Source organism: Poeciliopsis prolifica, unplaced genomic scaffold (genome assembly GCF_027474105.1).
Source record: "Poeciliopsis prolifica strain line A6 unplaced genomic scaffold, Auburn_PproV2 SCAFFOLD008, whole genome shotgun sequence".
NCBI lineage: Eukaryota > Metazoa > Chordata > Actinopteri > Cyprinodontiformes > Poeciliidae > Poeciliopsis > Poeciliopsis prolifica.
The window spans coordinates 8,426,018-8,440,923 of NW_026562383.1; the positions used below are offsets into that span (position 1 = coordinate 8,426,018).

The 14,906-nt window shown below is 38.1% G+C and overlaps 1 protein-coding gene across 1 annotated transcript in view; it reads right to left on the reverse strand.

Moving 5' to 3' along the window:
* The window catches only part of clstn2a (calsyntenin 2a), a 137,368-nt gene that overhangs the window by 11,477 nt on the left and 110,985 nt on the right, over positions 1 to 14,906 (reverse strand). Inside the window, exons 10-12 of the mRNA XM_055033227.1 lie at positions 6,066 to 6,228; positions 929 to 1,095; positions 514 to 662 (exon numbers count right to left, since the gene is read on the reverse strand). Coding sequence (XP_054889202.1) covers positions 514 to 662; positions 929 to 1,095; positions 6,066 to 6,228 — 479 coding nt within the window. The remainder of the gene's footprint in view (positions 1 to 513; positions 663 to 928; positions 1,096 to 6,065; positions 6,229 to 14,906) is intronic.

Genomic DNA, 14,906 nt, shown 5'->3' on the forward strand with positions numbered 1-14,906 from the left:
ATAAGCCAAATGGCATTAATCTAGCAATAACAATATGCTGGGTGCTTGAATAACTGAGGTTATTACTATTGCTGCAGTGGAAAAATATAGCAGAACTCATTGCGATGATGTGAAAAAAAATCCCTACAGTTTTATTTCTCAGTTACAGCAACAACATTCAGAGTCATGACAATAAACGAAACAATTCTTATTTGAGTGGCTATTTCATTTTAAACTTTGATATGCACTACAAAGATGAATAAATCCACTAGAATAGGTTTAGATGACTTTATGTTTAAATTACTCCACTTCTACACACATCTTGTCTAAACACTTTGGAACAGCCTCAAAATGCAAACGATGGAGACATCAGGTCGACTGTGGATTGTCAGGCAACCAACATCCCAGTTTAAATAAGCAGATAGTTAGGACAACGCAGTTATGGAAAATAGATAAGGTAATATCCAAATTGTGCTTCATCTTTCCAATAAAGTAAGAAACGCATCCAATAAGTAATAAGTAATAAGGACTCACTGTACAGACGTGGAGATGTGCAGCCGCCTGAGGCCTGGTGTGGGGAACTGCCGAGAGTTGATGTAAGAGACTTTGGTCATGGCTATGTTGATGCTGTCCACATCCCCTCCTTCCACCACCAGCACCGACTGGGCCGGGTTGAAGTGAAACTGGACACACAAAGACAACTTTAAAATCTAACCTCCTGTCTGCTTTATGTAACTAATGTCCCTGATCTTTAATCAGAAGTGTTCGCAATGGACTGCATTTGTCTTCAAATCTATTCCAGATTAGCTTCAACACACGCCTTCGCTGATTACATGTGACAGTGTAATAGTTCTGTAACAGAAATGAGGTGATGAGTTTTCCCTACAACACTAAACGGAGGATGAAGTGTCTTGTGAAAACGCGACTGTGTCTTTGTATTTTCATGCACCTTTATGTCCTTAGCAAGGCTTTCGAGGGAGTTAATGTCAAGGCCTTCTTTGCAGGCCTGCAAGCAGGAGATAACCTTCTGGGTTTCAATGCGGCCTGGTCGGATCGTCAGACCCGAGAGGCTGCCGTGGAAATACTGGGTGAACCTCGGTGTTGCCACCTCGCCACCTGATGGGAAACCGAGACAATAAGATGATGAGAAAAAAAACACAAAAAGAAAAAAAACACGGAAGGAAAAGAGAGGCAACGACAAAGAAACAATGTTAGGAGTGATGCCTAAAGGGCAATTCCAGTGATAAACCAGTAAGAGTCTAGATTATAAAATATTGTCACCACATTCAAACTTAAACAAAACCTTCTTCAGATTTAACATGAGCCAGAAATACTGTTCATCTCCAAACTTTGAATGTAAAAAATCTATACACAAGCTGAAATCTTCACTTAAAGTAAGTTAGTGTATGCTTTTTTATATCACTGACTATATTTATATAATATGTATACTGCACAATCGCTGAATAACTCAATATCAAACACAAATATGAGAAAAGTAGTCACCATCTAAATAGAAAGCCAACATGTAGACATGTTAGAATTATTATGATCTGAATTAGAGAAGATTTTTTAAATAGAGAAGATTTTTACTCGGATTAAATTATTTGATTAATCTACGAAATACATACCAAAACAACAAAAACAGAAAACTCTCCAGGGAAATGCTTTCAAATTAACACAGTCAAAAAAAAAAAAACTCCCTCTTGAGTGCAAACAATTTATTCACACAAGTTATTGAACATGGATTTTATAACTTACAACTTCCTCCTTTAAATGTCTCTGCACTTCTTTAAAATATTTTGGGCAAGCTGAATTTTAAAACGACGCTGCCTGACAGAAGTTGCTGGGTTTTTAAAAAAGAAGATTTTACTGCTGGTCTGCTCAGTGTGAATCCCACCTTTCCTCAGCTGTCTGAGCCTCATGCTTCTCTACAAAACGTATCACATCCTATTTTTGTACATGCAGCTTTCTCAACACTTTTGTAGGCTGTCTAAATTATATTGTTGTTCTGGAGCAGAACAAGGTTCAAAGTCACTTCCTTCTGCAAACTTCTCCCTGAACAACACATGTTCTGCAGAGAACAGCCTGGGGAAATGTAGACTGATACCAAGGATTCTGTCATGAGCAGCTGACCTGTATTTAGCTGGAGGCCTCGCATTTCCCTCAGCTCGGTCAGAGGGAAACATACGGGAGTGTGTGCACAGGTGGACCTGTGTGAGTTGATCCTATCGCAGAAAAACTGCCCTGAGCAAGTCAGACAGCAGCTTCTCCTCCAAGCTTACGTCCTTCTCCTTGGACTCTTACAAGGCACAGAATCGCTTTTGACGCAAGTCCTGAAAGCAGCAACTGTAACCACAATGTCCAGCTTATTTACAGTATTTAATAAAAAGCCAGAAAAAATATTGGGAAAAGCTGAAGAAGAAGGAAAACCAACTCAATCATTTTCTAAGACAACATTAAAATTTAACTGCTGTGTTGGATGAGTTAATCCTTTTAACCTTGAGATTCTGTCCAAAGAGTGTAAAAACACTGTTTTATACCTTTGGGTCCCAAAGATCTTGATTGATACTGATGCCTGGTGAGAAGCACAGTGGTATAAAGCGTCCTTCAGGACGGATATATCAGTGAAGTCAGGGGACTGTAGTGGTCAGTGAATGTTTTATATCTTCCCTGAACAACAATTTAACATTTTGTCTGAAAAAACACAGATTTGACCCGATTCAGGTAAGTGAAAAGTCTCAGTGTTGATACTTGACTCTGGTCATGAAGTGATAATGTTCCACTCACTTGTGCAATTACCAAATAAATTTGGCTCGGCATGGATCGCACAAGGCAAAGTGCTTCATTAGTTATTATGATCTTTGTACAGTGTTTACTGTTTGTGCACATACACTGACATATTGCATTATTTGGTCTCTATGCATGTGAAAATACTCACAACTTCATTATTAACATTTCAGGAGTTCAACTTTTGATCTTTTTTAATAAAGTGGACGGTTCATTCTGTTTTCGATATTGTTTAAAAAATTTGAAGGTTTTTATTTCAAGGAGCAATCTTTTTCACAACTACAAGCTTTCTTCCTTCATTTAGCGAGTGACGAGCGGCACACTGTGAGAAGGTTACTTGTTGCCGTCTGCCATCAAGAAACATATTAATCACAGCAGCGTACGTTTCCAACAGGAAGCTCTTTTTGTCTGAAATAAATACAAATGGTGACTTTTTAAAAATATTTGTCCAGAAGAGGAGGTGTGCTTATTGGTAAATAAATATAGATAGAGTCAGTCCCTCAGTACTGAGCTGGGCAGGATTATAACTGAATCCATTACAGCAGATTTGATTGTATTTGACTGGAGCATCTTTACTTTTTCTTTTAAAGACACCAGTGTTGTTGGAAACAGGCATTTTATGAAGTAAATTCAAATGGATTGGTGATTGCAGCACTGCATCGGCTGCTCTTTTCTGCTTCTGAACTATGTATAAAGAATACCAGGCTGTACTTTATTTAATGTAAAAACATTTTCCACTTCCTGCGTGTAATGGCTCCACTCTTTTCCTTCAGTTTTGTCCTCTCTACTACATTATCTAATCACCAAGAATGTGAACATCCTTCGGCTAGTTAGATCACTAAATATACACTTATTTGCTATTCAAGCTCGATAAAAAGTCGACTGCCTCACTCCACTAAAAAATACAAATGCTTCAAACCCTTTTCTTGTTAATCTTGCAAAGCAACCACAGGCAACTTATTTGGCTCAGAGGGCAGTGGAAGCAAAGTCTGAATTTCTGTTTTTATTCCACATTTTGTTGATTGCGAGGAAAAGAGGACTGAGGAACGAGAGACTCTGGAAGGCAATCTTGCTTGCTAATGGCCTGCAAAGTTATCAGTTGCGGCTTAGTGAAGCTTAAAGCGGCTTCATTGGGATGTAATAGCTGGAAAACTTGTCCCCCATTCACTCTTGCTAATCCTTCCTTCAGGGCTTTCTCTCACAATCAAAGATTCATAGAAAGAGGCAGCTCGAGAGGGCTGGATGAGGCAATGAAGCAAAAATGATGACGACAGAGAAAATTGCAATCAGGCGCAGAATGAGAGAACATTTAAACACCAGCCGAAATGACATTAGGATTGAAGCGTTGGAGGACGCTCACGAGTCTCGAGTGTTATTTAGACGAGCTGCCGAACAGATCTTTCCTGTGCCGTTCCGCCCTGTGAAGCACTTTTTATGCAATTTCTCAAGTAATAAACATGGCAGCATTCATCCCACTACGCAATCACTACTTACTTTAATTTCCCGTCGGTGGGAATGACATGCAGAATCTGCTGCTGATATTCACCCCGCTTCAAAGAGGAAACATTCGTCGCCTCGGGGTATGAAATCTTAATCCCCTAATGCATTCTAACAGAGGCTCTCCTGCTTTCTCGCTCTTTCTCACTGTTTGGGATTCAAATGTAATTTCCAACATCTCGCATTCAAAAGCCGTCGCTGCTTACCATATAATTTGTGTGTCACCAGTTTCAGAGTGAATCAAGGTCCCCCCCCCCCCCCAAAAAAAGACAAAATGTAACAAACTAATAAAACCTGCAGCTCATTGTTTCATTATAGAGTCATTTGGCTTTTAATATCACACTGCTTTTAATTGTCAGCAAGTAGTATTTATCAAGGAAGGCTTCAGTAACTAGACATTCACCAAATTTGGTGAATTTGATATTCACCAAATTTCAGTCCTCATGTCTGAAATGGTTAGTGATTATGACTATCTGACCAATCACAGCCAGACATCAGCAATTCAACGCCACAAAAGCGTAAGCAGGATTTCTCACGTTGAGCGTCAGTAAAATGTTCTGCAGCAGCAGCAGAGTCTCAACGAAGTGTAGCCTATGTCCTGCTTTTACGCTCACTGATACATCAGCTTAATCGTTCTTCAACAGCTCATATTTTGAACCTACAAACCATTTTCTAAAGTGCTATTTCTCAATTACTCTGAAAAATCTTCCCAGGTATTTTTATGAACTATTGTTATAAATAACTATTGTAATTTTCTAACACAAGTAAGTCTACAGAATCGGCATTTGTGTGGATGCACAGTTGTAATATTAATTGCACTCTTTTCACTGTGAGGGTGTGGTGAAGCAGTTTTAACACGGATAAATGATTTAAGACTTTCCTGCCAGGAGTCTGCATGACAGTAGAAATACTACACACAACCAGAAGAACAACAAAACTTTAAAAGATGCAATCTGACAATTGTATTTCAATTCATGGTGTGAAATTATGGAACAAGTTAAAAGCGGAGTTAGAACAAAATCAAAACTTAGTACAATTTAAAAGGAAATATAAGCAGGTCATTTTCACAGGATATAGAAATATGGGTGAGCGTTGGCACAAATGTGTATGTTTGAGGCGTGTGTGTTGGTATGGATGCATGTAAACCCAGATAAAATGTCAAATTAATTAACATATGTTTATTTATTTTTTATTTAATAATGAGGGTCCATCTGAAAATATGGTATGAGTTTATGGGGTAGGAGTTCATAAATTTCTTACTTCTTCCTACTCGTTTTCGAGCCTGTTAAGTTTAAATTATGTATGTGATTTTATACTTCTATCATGTTCGAAATATCCCTCAATCTGTCTGACTGTCTGTCGATCATTTGCCTCTTAGCAATCTTTTTGGGATGAAAGATGGTGTTGCTAAAGTAAAAAATGTCATTTCTCTATTTTTTTAATCTCATTTTATTTTACAATATTTGAATGTTGTAGGTACCAATAAAACGCTATAAATTCACTAAATGACAAATGGGATTATGAAAAAAGGCATAAGGATATTTCTTTTGCATTGAAATGGAAAATATTCTGATATTCTGTGTAATAAAAAAAAGAAGACCCACACAGCCTTGAGATGAAATACACTGCTGCATATAAAACATCTGACAGAGCAGTAAACACCTGTCAGCAGCTCTGACAACATGCTGTAGCAGCCGTTCTCCGACCGATTTCACCTTCTTTAATGCATAAAGCTCCATGTTACATAAACAAACCTGTACGTACACATACATACATTCATCCATAAATACATGCAGACTGACCTTGCCAGCAGGCACCCACAGTCAGCTGGGTGTCAATCTTTGAGGAATGAATCGGCCAATCATCCGTCACCAGGTACGGCTCAAAGGTCACGCCATCGACGAAGAGCGTCACTGCAGGGAACTCCACGTTGATCACGTAGTAGTGCCACTCCTTGTCACAGATCTGGAAAGCAGGGAGAAGCGTCGCATTGAGACTGTCTTTCGGGTTCCCACTTCTTACAGAGCAAACCAAGCCTCGTCTTCACATGCATGACAAAAGGACAGCTTCAAAAAGGTTTTCTAGGAATTCCTTTTCATTTTTTGGTCAGGATGCAAGATTATTTCAAGCCACTGTTTTGAAGGAGCATCTTACCTTCTGTAACTAAGATGCAACAAAGCCTTCGCCTCTTCCCTGGATCATTTGCTCCATGTCATTAGACAACTAATGAGGTTTTCAACTAATGAGGTGTTCATTAAAGGCACTGAGCGAGCGAAGAGTGGCAGCCACAGCCAGAAACTTTTAACAAAAGGTGGAAGCATCCTTTGAATTTTTAGGGAAATCCGTATAAGGACGTCTTTTCTTCCCCTCACATTGTCTCTTCACATTATACATACAAACCATTCTTAAATTGACATATTTACTTAAAAGATGTCAATTATGAACAAATATGTCAATATGGACTTGAATCTCTGAAGGATTTCAAACACCATTTTTCCATATTACATGCAGTTGTGCAAGTCCCTCCTGTCCAACCAATTAAAATGGAATATTAGATTTTTTTGCATCAGGAAGCAGGTAATATAGTCTCCCAGTACTCAACAGCAACGAAGGTAAACTACTCCAGTGCACATGCATGCAAGTAGAGGCAAACTTGTTCAGGGAACAACTCTTTCTGATGCCGCCCTGGGAAACCGCCCTTAAAACCGCCACAGTGTGCACATTTCCCAAAAATATTTTACCGTCTCAAACCAAGCACGTTTTTACACATAGATGTGCAAGACGCAACACAACAAAAGTTGAAAATTGTTCAACTTTTGTTGCTCCATAGATAAGATATTTAGGTCAAAATAGAAAATAGTCTGATTATTATGTGTTATGTAATATTAAAAAATTCAGATTAGTCACATATGCTAACTCGTTAACGTTGGCAGTCTTATGTATTGCACAAAAAAATACAATTCAAAAGCACAAGCAAAGTGTACCTCACAGTACCCAGACTTTTCCTCACACATTCAACAAACTTCAACACTTTTAATCGACAAAGTTAGCAACAAACAAAACCAGAAAGTTGCAGGCAGGAGCTTTCACCATCTCATTCTGAAGCCTTCTGCAGATCAGCACCTGATTTCCCCACTCTCATATACGTGGGTTGCTTTTGTTTGTCTCTTCAGATTTGATTCCACTTCTGTTGTGTGAAGCACGTCTTGACATGCCTGAGCGGGGGCCTCGGGGAGGTTGCTGAAAAGCGGCGCCTCGACCCTTTTTGATGCCGATTCTGTTGCTTTTGTTTGAGAAGGTAAGATTCCACTGAGTTGATTTTAGCTCTGCACCGCAGCCAAGCCTAATTACTGCTCATGCAGTTGAATGATTATCTGATCAAGCTGTGTAATCTGAACAATGCGGTTTTGTTGTGCAATGAAGCCACAGAAGCATTTGATCATTTTTAAGTCATAATTACAACCTGGATGCGGAACACAAACTGAAAACTAATGATGATGGAACATCAATCGAGAATGTGCTTATAGGTGCTTCATGTTAAACTGATAAGCAGAAGGAAAATTATAAGGTACTCATAAACGGTGTACGAACATTAATACCACGAAACAACAGTCTGAACGTTTTTAGCTACATCTTGGATGTCATCTCTACAGGCACAGCAGGTGCAGCAGAGATAAAAGAGCAGAAGAGGAAAAAATATTGTGCTTTTTGTTGTCATTTTTAATTAACAGAGAGAGGCTGATGAGACTTTCATTAAACAATAAGAACAACATCTAGAGTGGAGGATTCACTTCAGAATGATGTTTGTTTTCATCAATAAATGATGATGCAGATTGTAAAAAACAATCTGATTCACCTGAAATCAACAAAGACCTGGCTGAAAAAATGATTCTAAAATAGCTACATGCACAAATTTATCAATATTTGTTCAGACCACACTAACTATGTTGGAATAAACGTAGAAATATCTCAGAATGGAAAAGAAACAGGAGTGCACGATTAAGTTCTGGTAATTTCCGCTCAGTAAGTTAATTTATTTTTAAAAGTGTCTTTGACTCACGTTGTGCAGAGCTGGCTGTGCGCCTGCTCTCCATCCATGAGCAACGCTGGCAGATTTCCTCTGAAAAGTTCATTTACTTGGAATCTACTTACTAAACTCAGCATGTGAAGCTTTACTTGGAGCATTTTTACAATCACACTACTTGTATTCTATATATTAAACAGAACAGGTTCAGCTTTACACTCCGTAATATCCCTGTTTGTTTTTTGTTTTTGTTTAGTAAGTAGTACAATAGCAATCCTAAATACAATTTAAATCAGCAGAACTTAAGCAAATGTCAGAAACTTAAAAGTTTTTAGTTTTTTTTTTTTTGGTGAAGCTGTTAATAAATGAGTAACAAAATTTTGGTGTAAATCAGAAGAAGACAGCCTGCATTTTATCTTCCATTTTGCTCTACTAGTTTTTAACAAGCACCCCCGACTTCAATATCTCATATAGCTGCAACAAATATAAAGGGAAGTGAAAATTTTATGAAACAACAATTAACTCTTCAAAAAGCTTGTACCTCATTAACACTGTGCAACACTTTCCTTACTCTTACTTTATCAAGGTTAGACTACACATGATGAAATTTAACCTAAAAGAGAATGAAACAAGACAAAGCTGCATCATTAGAGAATGAATAAAGCGAAAAAAACTTACAAAAATGACATGAATCAAAACAGAAAACTATAACAAAGTATTGATGAAAAACCCAGAATTGACAGAAGCTTCTTCTTCTCTTTGTAGGAATCAAAGGTTGACCTCAAAGTATCGGTATTTACAGTACAGGCTTCAGTCTGGCACATACATATTTCCTGCAGCCTTATTGGTAAAGTTAGACTTTGAGAAACATTCGGGGAAAACCTTGGATCAGTTCTGTTGGTGGGAAAATCTGACAGCACCAAAGTGATTTTCTGAGTTTGACTCCCACAGTGAAGAAGATGATTTCTGCTTCATCCAGTGTGTTTTTCACTCAACTTCTTTTCTCTGGGTGTAAAAACTGAGGAAGTGGAATCCAGACAGACAGAGAGACAAAACACACACACACACCCACACACGCATTCCCCGTGGTTTTTAGTGTTTTCGGAACATACTCTCTGCAACTGCATTTATTGAAAATCCTTTCCAGGAAGCTCAAAGGTCTTAAATAAAACGTGAGCACCACAGCGAGTCAGCTGAGTGATGGACACTAAAAGAATTGCGATTTCCACACAAATCTGCTGTAGTGCTGAAAATTAATCTGATCGCAACAGATGTGATTATTGTAATTACCAGGTACTAACCTTCCGGATCCACAGCCGCACTCGGTTAGCCTAAGCTGCTGACAGACGTCAAAATATCAGAAATTACGCTGTCACAACACAGGCACGTGGGTTGCACATGGACCTCATTAGCAGATAAAATCGGCAGTTTTCTTTCTGCTGCTGAGGCACGTTTAAACACACACAGCTTGCCTGGAAACATATTAATCAGTGGGAGGTTGAAAGCATTCTTCCTCAGCATCAGTGTAACGAGACGTTGAGTGTTGAAACACTCTAATGAGCTGGTCCCAAGGCGGGTTAAAGACCTGCTTATGACGAACTCAATTATCAGAGCAGTCCCTCAAAAAAGACATGGCTACGGCGATGCCACGCCCACACAAACGATAATACATTTCAGGTGTTTTTTTTATTTATCTTTTATTTATTTTTGCTTTCATTTGGACTTGATCATTTTTATTCCACAGTTCAGAAAACAAAAAAGTTTGGTAAAAGGTGAACACAAACAGAGAGGATGGATGTAAACATTGTGGCATGTCAATTTGCATTTAGAATCCTTTTTATTTAACAATTCTGTTTTTATTTAATGGAATATTAATTATTTTAATGACATAATTAGTTTAATTAAATCTTAAGGGTGAAAGAATTCAAACAGATTGTAAATGAAGTTTAAAGAAAACACATTACAACTAAACACTCTTCCTATATGTGTTTTCTGATCTTTATTAATAATTACTGAAATGGGTGAGAGAATTTGAAGGGAGGTAGGAAAAAGGAAGGATGTGAGAAGAAGAAACTTGTGTTGTTGGGGGTGGAAGAAGGATTTTATGAGGTTAAGGATGGAAGGAAAAGTGACGGATCAGGAGAAGCAGGTGGAAGGATGCTCAAGGTGTCAAACAGACGGGCAGAAAGATTCTGATGGATGAGGCGAGGGGAAAGAGGAGAAGACGGGATGCAGAGGGTCTGCAGAGTTGGAGGTCTGGTTGGGCCTCAGGGAGCTACAGATGTTCAGCATCCTTTGGCTCCTTGCTCTGTGTCTGCCTCCAGCTCCACGATACTCCTTTCTTTTTCTCTCTTTTGTTTCTCCATAAAGCACAGTGATCTATGGCGAGTTTTGTTTCCCCTATGAGAACGTGGAGGCGGCTCCTCTTTTTCTCCTGCAGTTCTTCATTCGCCTTCGTTTTCAAATATTTTGTCTCTTCTTCCAACATTTGGGTCTTTTCTTTCTTCTGATTTTTCTGTCTCTTTTTTTCATCCAGATGTCTCTCCTTTCTATCTTCAAGGGTTTCAGGTCTTCATCAGCCTTTAGTATTTTGTGCCTTGTCTTGCTCTCTTTTATGTTTGAACAGCTTCATCTTTTCTCGGAGAACCTTTTGGAGCACTTCTGTTTTCTTGTGGTCAACAGATAATGTTTGAGTTTCTTTCTTCAGCTCTCTCTGCTCCCCCTCAAACATTTACTCGCAGCTCCTAGTTGTTCACTTTCAGAATATTCTTTTCTGCATTTAGATCATTCCCTGCCGACTACGTCTCATTTTTAGTTGCTTCCAGCTCCTTCAGGTTTTGTTTTTTCCTTTCTCTCAGTATGAAATGCAGAGTCCATCAGGTCCAAACTGCTTTTCATTGACGTGACACTCTTGGCCTCAGATTGTCTGCATATTTATGCGGGAAAGTAATGACCTTTTCTTTGTAAACGTCCCAAAGGTTGTTTCCCATCAGAGTAGACCTTACTGACCCGTTAGCGTGGAGTTTAATGCTGAAAATTGTCCTTGATGTGTTGCAGAGGTAAACTGATTTCTCTCAAGTAGATAATTTTAGTTTGGTCATAAGAAGTTTGTTTGGTGACCATGAACAAACTCCATGACTGATCTTCTAAAGTTCCTCTTTTAAACTCTTTTGACACAGAGTTAGACGTCTGTTCAGCTTTATGACTTCAAAAAAATAAATAAATAAAAAATCTTGGTTTATTAGAGTCACTCTGCATTTCTTTACTCCTACAGCTTTCAATTGGTTTGACATGTACAGTAGCGACAGCAGTGGGAGTCGTTATGACCTCAAGCTTTTTCAGGGACCAAGACAAACAATCAATCAATCAATCAATCAATCAATCAATCAATCAATCAATCAATCAATCAATCAATCAATCAATCAATCAATCAAGTTATTTATGGCTTAGATTTACACACATTATTCACATGCAAGCTTTGAGAGACACTCCTTCACAGCTGAAAATAAGACATTTTTCCAAAACCTTCCCTGACCATAAATGGTGTTAATCACACGATGGATGCCTTAAACAAACACAATCACTTACAGCAACGTTATTTTTTTCTGCTAAAGTAATTTTTAAACATGCAGCGTTTTTATAACTGCTAAAGGTAACACAGAAACTAGATTTCACAACAAAAATGAAATGCATAATACCACTCCTTTAAAACATAAGTGTTGACATCCATCTTTGCAGTCCTCTGAACTAAACTGTCCACTGAAAAATGTACATACTTATACATTTACATGATACATTTCTAACCAATGTCACACTTATATCAAACGACTCTTTGACTCTTTCTACACAAAATACACACATTTTGTGTAGAAAGTGGTCAGAATCTGCCGCACTATTGTTTATCTTATCCTGCCCTTTATCTAGGAAATGAATAAAAAAATTCAGTTCTTGCAGGGAAACAACTTGATAATTTAGAGACTTTGTGACACGACTTCTTGTTTTAAGTGGTTTGTCTGTGAGAGCTGTCAGATGAATTTCTTCTCATCTTTTGAGGTGGATGTAAGAGATGTTAAAAAAATTGATTCTTGTGCAACCCAATATGCAAATCATGAAGATGACTAAACTATAAAGTAAGATCTGTAAGAACTGCAGCTAGTATGTGAAAATCTCATGTATCGTTTTAATATATAAGCAACACATTGTAATCAACCGAGTAGCAGAGAGAGCATTACAAACTCCTCCTAAGACATGTATTGATTCAATATTTCAATAGAGCTGCTGTGGTGACACCAGAAAAAACTGACTGGAAAGCATTTCAGAAAGATGCTTTTTCTATTAAAAATCAGATGTTCTGTTCTGTTTTTAACCAATTATTCCCCAAAAATGGAAAGATTAGTAAACAATAGTTGCTTGATGTTATTTGGGTCCTTAAAAACAGCTTTGATGAAACCTCTGTCTGGCATTCAGATGATCTGTAACTCGGTTGGACACGATCAAGTATTGGCAGACTCTTACTCACAGCTTTCTGGTCTTTCCTCCATTACTTTCCCTTTCTGCCCCATAATAACCAGAAAGACTAAATCCTACTTTGCTGAGCTCGGTTATTTATTATTTAGTTGTGTATTTCAATGCTGCACTGCTGTGGTTTATTGCTGAGAATAAAGCTTCACATTTAAGTCCATCTACTTGAGCAACTCCGCCACAAAGTGTTTTAAGACAAAATATTACATCTCAAGCCTCAATAAAAAGGAGAATTAGAACCAACAGAAGCTGGAAAATTACAAAGTTTGTAGAATGGATACTTACAGCTTCTAGAAAAATACTTAGGCTCTACCTGCAATGGTTTAGTTCAACTAACAAGTGGAGCGGAGTTTCAAATCTTTTATGTGACCAATGAGGCAGAATAGGTCCACATAAAAACAAACTCTTTACTCATAGGCAGCATTTGCGAATTTTAAATCTGCTGACATGAACAGAACAACAAAGTCTTTGTGTTTGGCTGCCTGGGAGCAACTTAATAAGGTCAAGAACATTTGGAGTCACTGCACAGGGATGAAGAGGGATTCATAAAGCTCGGATGAAAGATGTTTATGTTAACGTTTCTTGTCATTTAGAGGACTTTCACGCCATCAGAAGGTCATGTTAGTGTTGGATTCTATAGAATTTGATCTAATGAATCCTGTTAATGTGTATATCATTCATTCACTGAATGGGTGTTGAATGTGTCAGCGATGAGAGATCACTATGGTTCTTCATTATAATGACTTAGGTGACGTGAAATAAGATGTAGCTGATGAAAAATGCAAACGATAAACCTTTTCCTTTAACTCTTCAAAGCCATTTTAATTCTTCTCATACTCAATTGATCACCCCCAAAAATCTGTGTGTAAAAATCCATTCACATTCTTCTTGCAAACATTTAGTGGTATTTAATTACTTATGATTAAGCATTTATTAGATATTAATATAACTGTCAGTTTCGGACTGATTAATGTGAATCTAAAACAACAAACAAGGAAATGATCGGTTCCACATCTGTAGGACTCAGTTTTGATAAGAAATGAGTGTTTAAGAGCTACGCTGAGTGAAATCGAAATTTTATCAAATGTTTAGCCGATTGCTCTATGAGGATTAAAGAAAGGCCTGATACAAATAAACAGGAGCCGTCTGGGTGTGTCAGTTTTCCCAGCATCAGGAACTGAAGAAAGAAGAAGGAGGAGGAGGAGGAGGAAAGCAACTACCTTTAGAGTCCAGAGTCAGGCTGTTCAATCAGAACTAAACTGGACTTTAGTACAGCTCTGCTCTTTCCTAGCTCAGCTCACCCAGCCAAGGCCGCTGAATGTTTGGATGGTTTCCTACTTTGGATCACTACAAAATCAAACACAGATTCAAGCTGAGCAAATCAAATCAAAACTCAGTAACTCAGTTAAAATTTCACACAAAAACAGACTAAATAGGTATGCATACGATTCAGACAAAGATTTTTCTACACTGAAATCTGATAAGTCAGTCCGTTCCTGTGAGACAGGTGGCCAAATCCCTCAATCAACATCAAAAGATCCGCAGAAAGACTTGGCTCCATGCCTGAACTTGTAGACCACTACTGGCCCAAAAGTACAAGCAGAGTCAGCTCCAAATTGCTCACAGCTTCATTAATGAGCCAAAGAGGTTTGGGAATTCTGCTCTGCGGAGCGACGAATAAAAACTGGGGCTTTCTAGTCCGGAGGAGGAAGAATAAAGTATGTGCAGCGAAAAGAGGAGCACCATGACCAAAAATAGAAGTTTGTGTTTTAATTGAAGAAACTGCATGTTTGTTGATTCATTTAAATTGTTTTATTTGTTCATTGCAAACAGCTGCTAGTCGGAGCAACTTTGCAGGAGGTCGGAATAAAGGATGCGAGATGAAACAACAGGCCTTGCAGAATATTGATAGAAAATACAATGTGATGTTAAAACAATTAGGGAATGAGCCAAAGTGTTCAGCTCCATCCATTGGTTCATATCTCAAGCGCTTGATGGAGAGGAAAGTGGGTACAACCTGGACAGGTAACTAATTAATTCATTACAAATAAACAAAAAATAGATCTATTCTGGCTCTGAAATAAATGTCAACATTTCA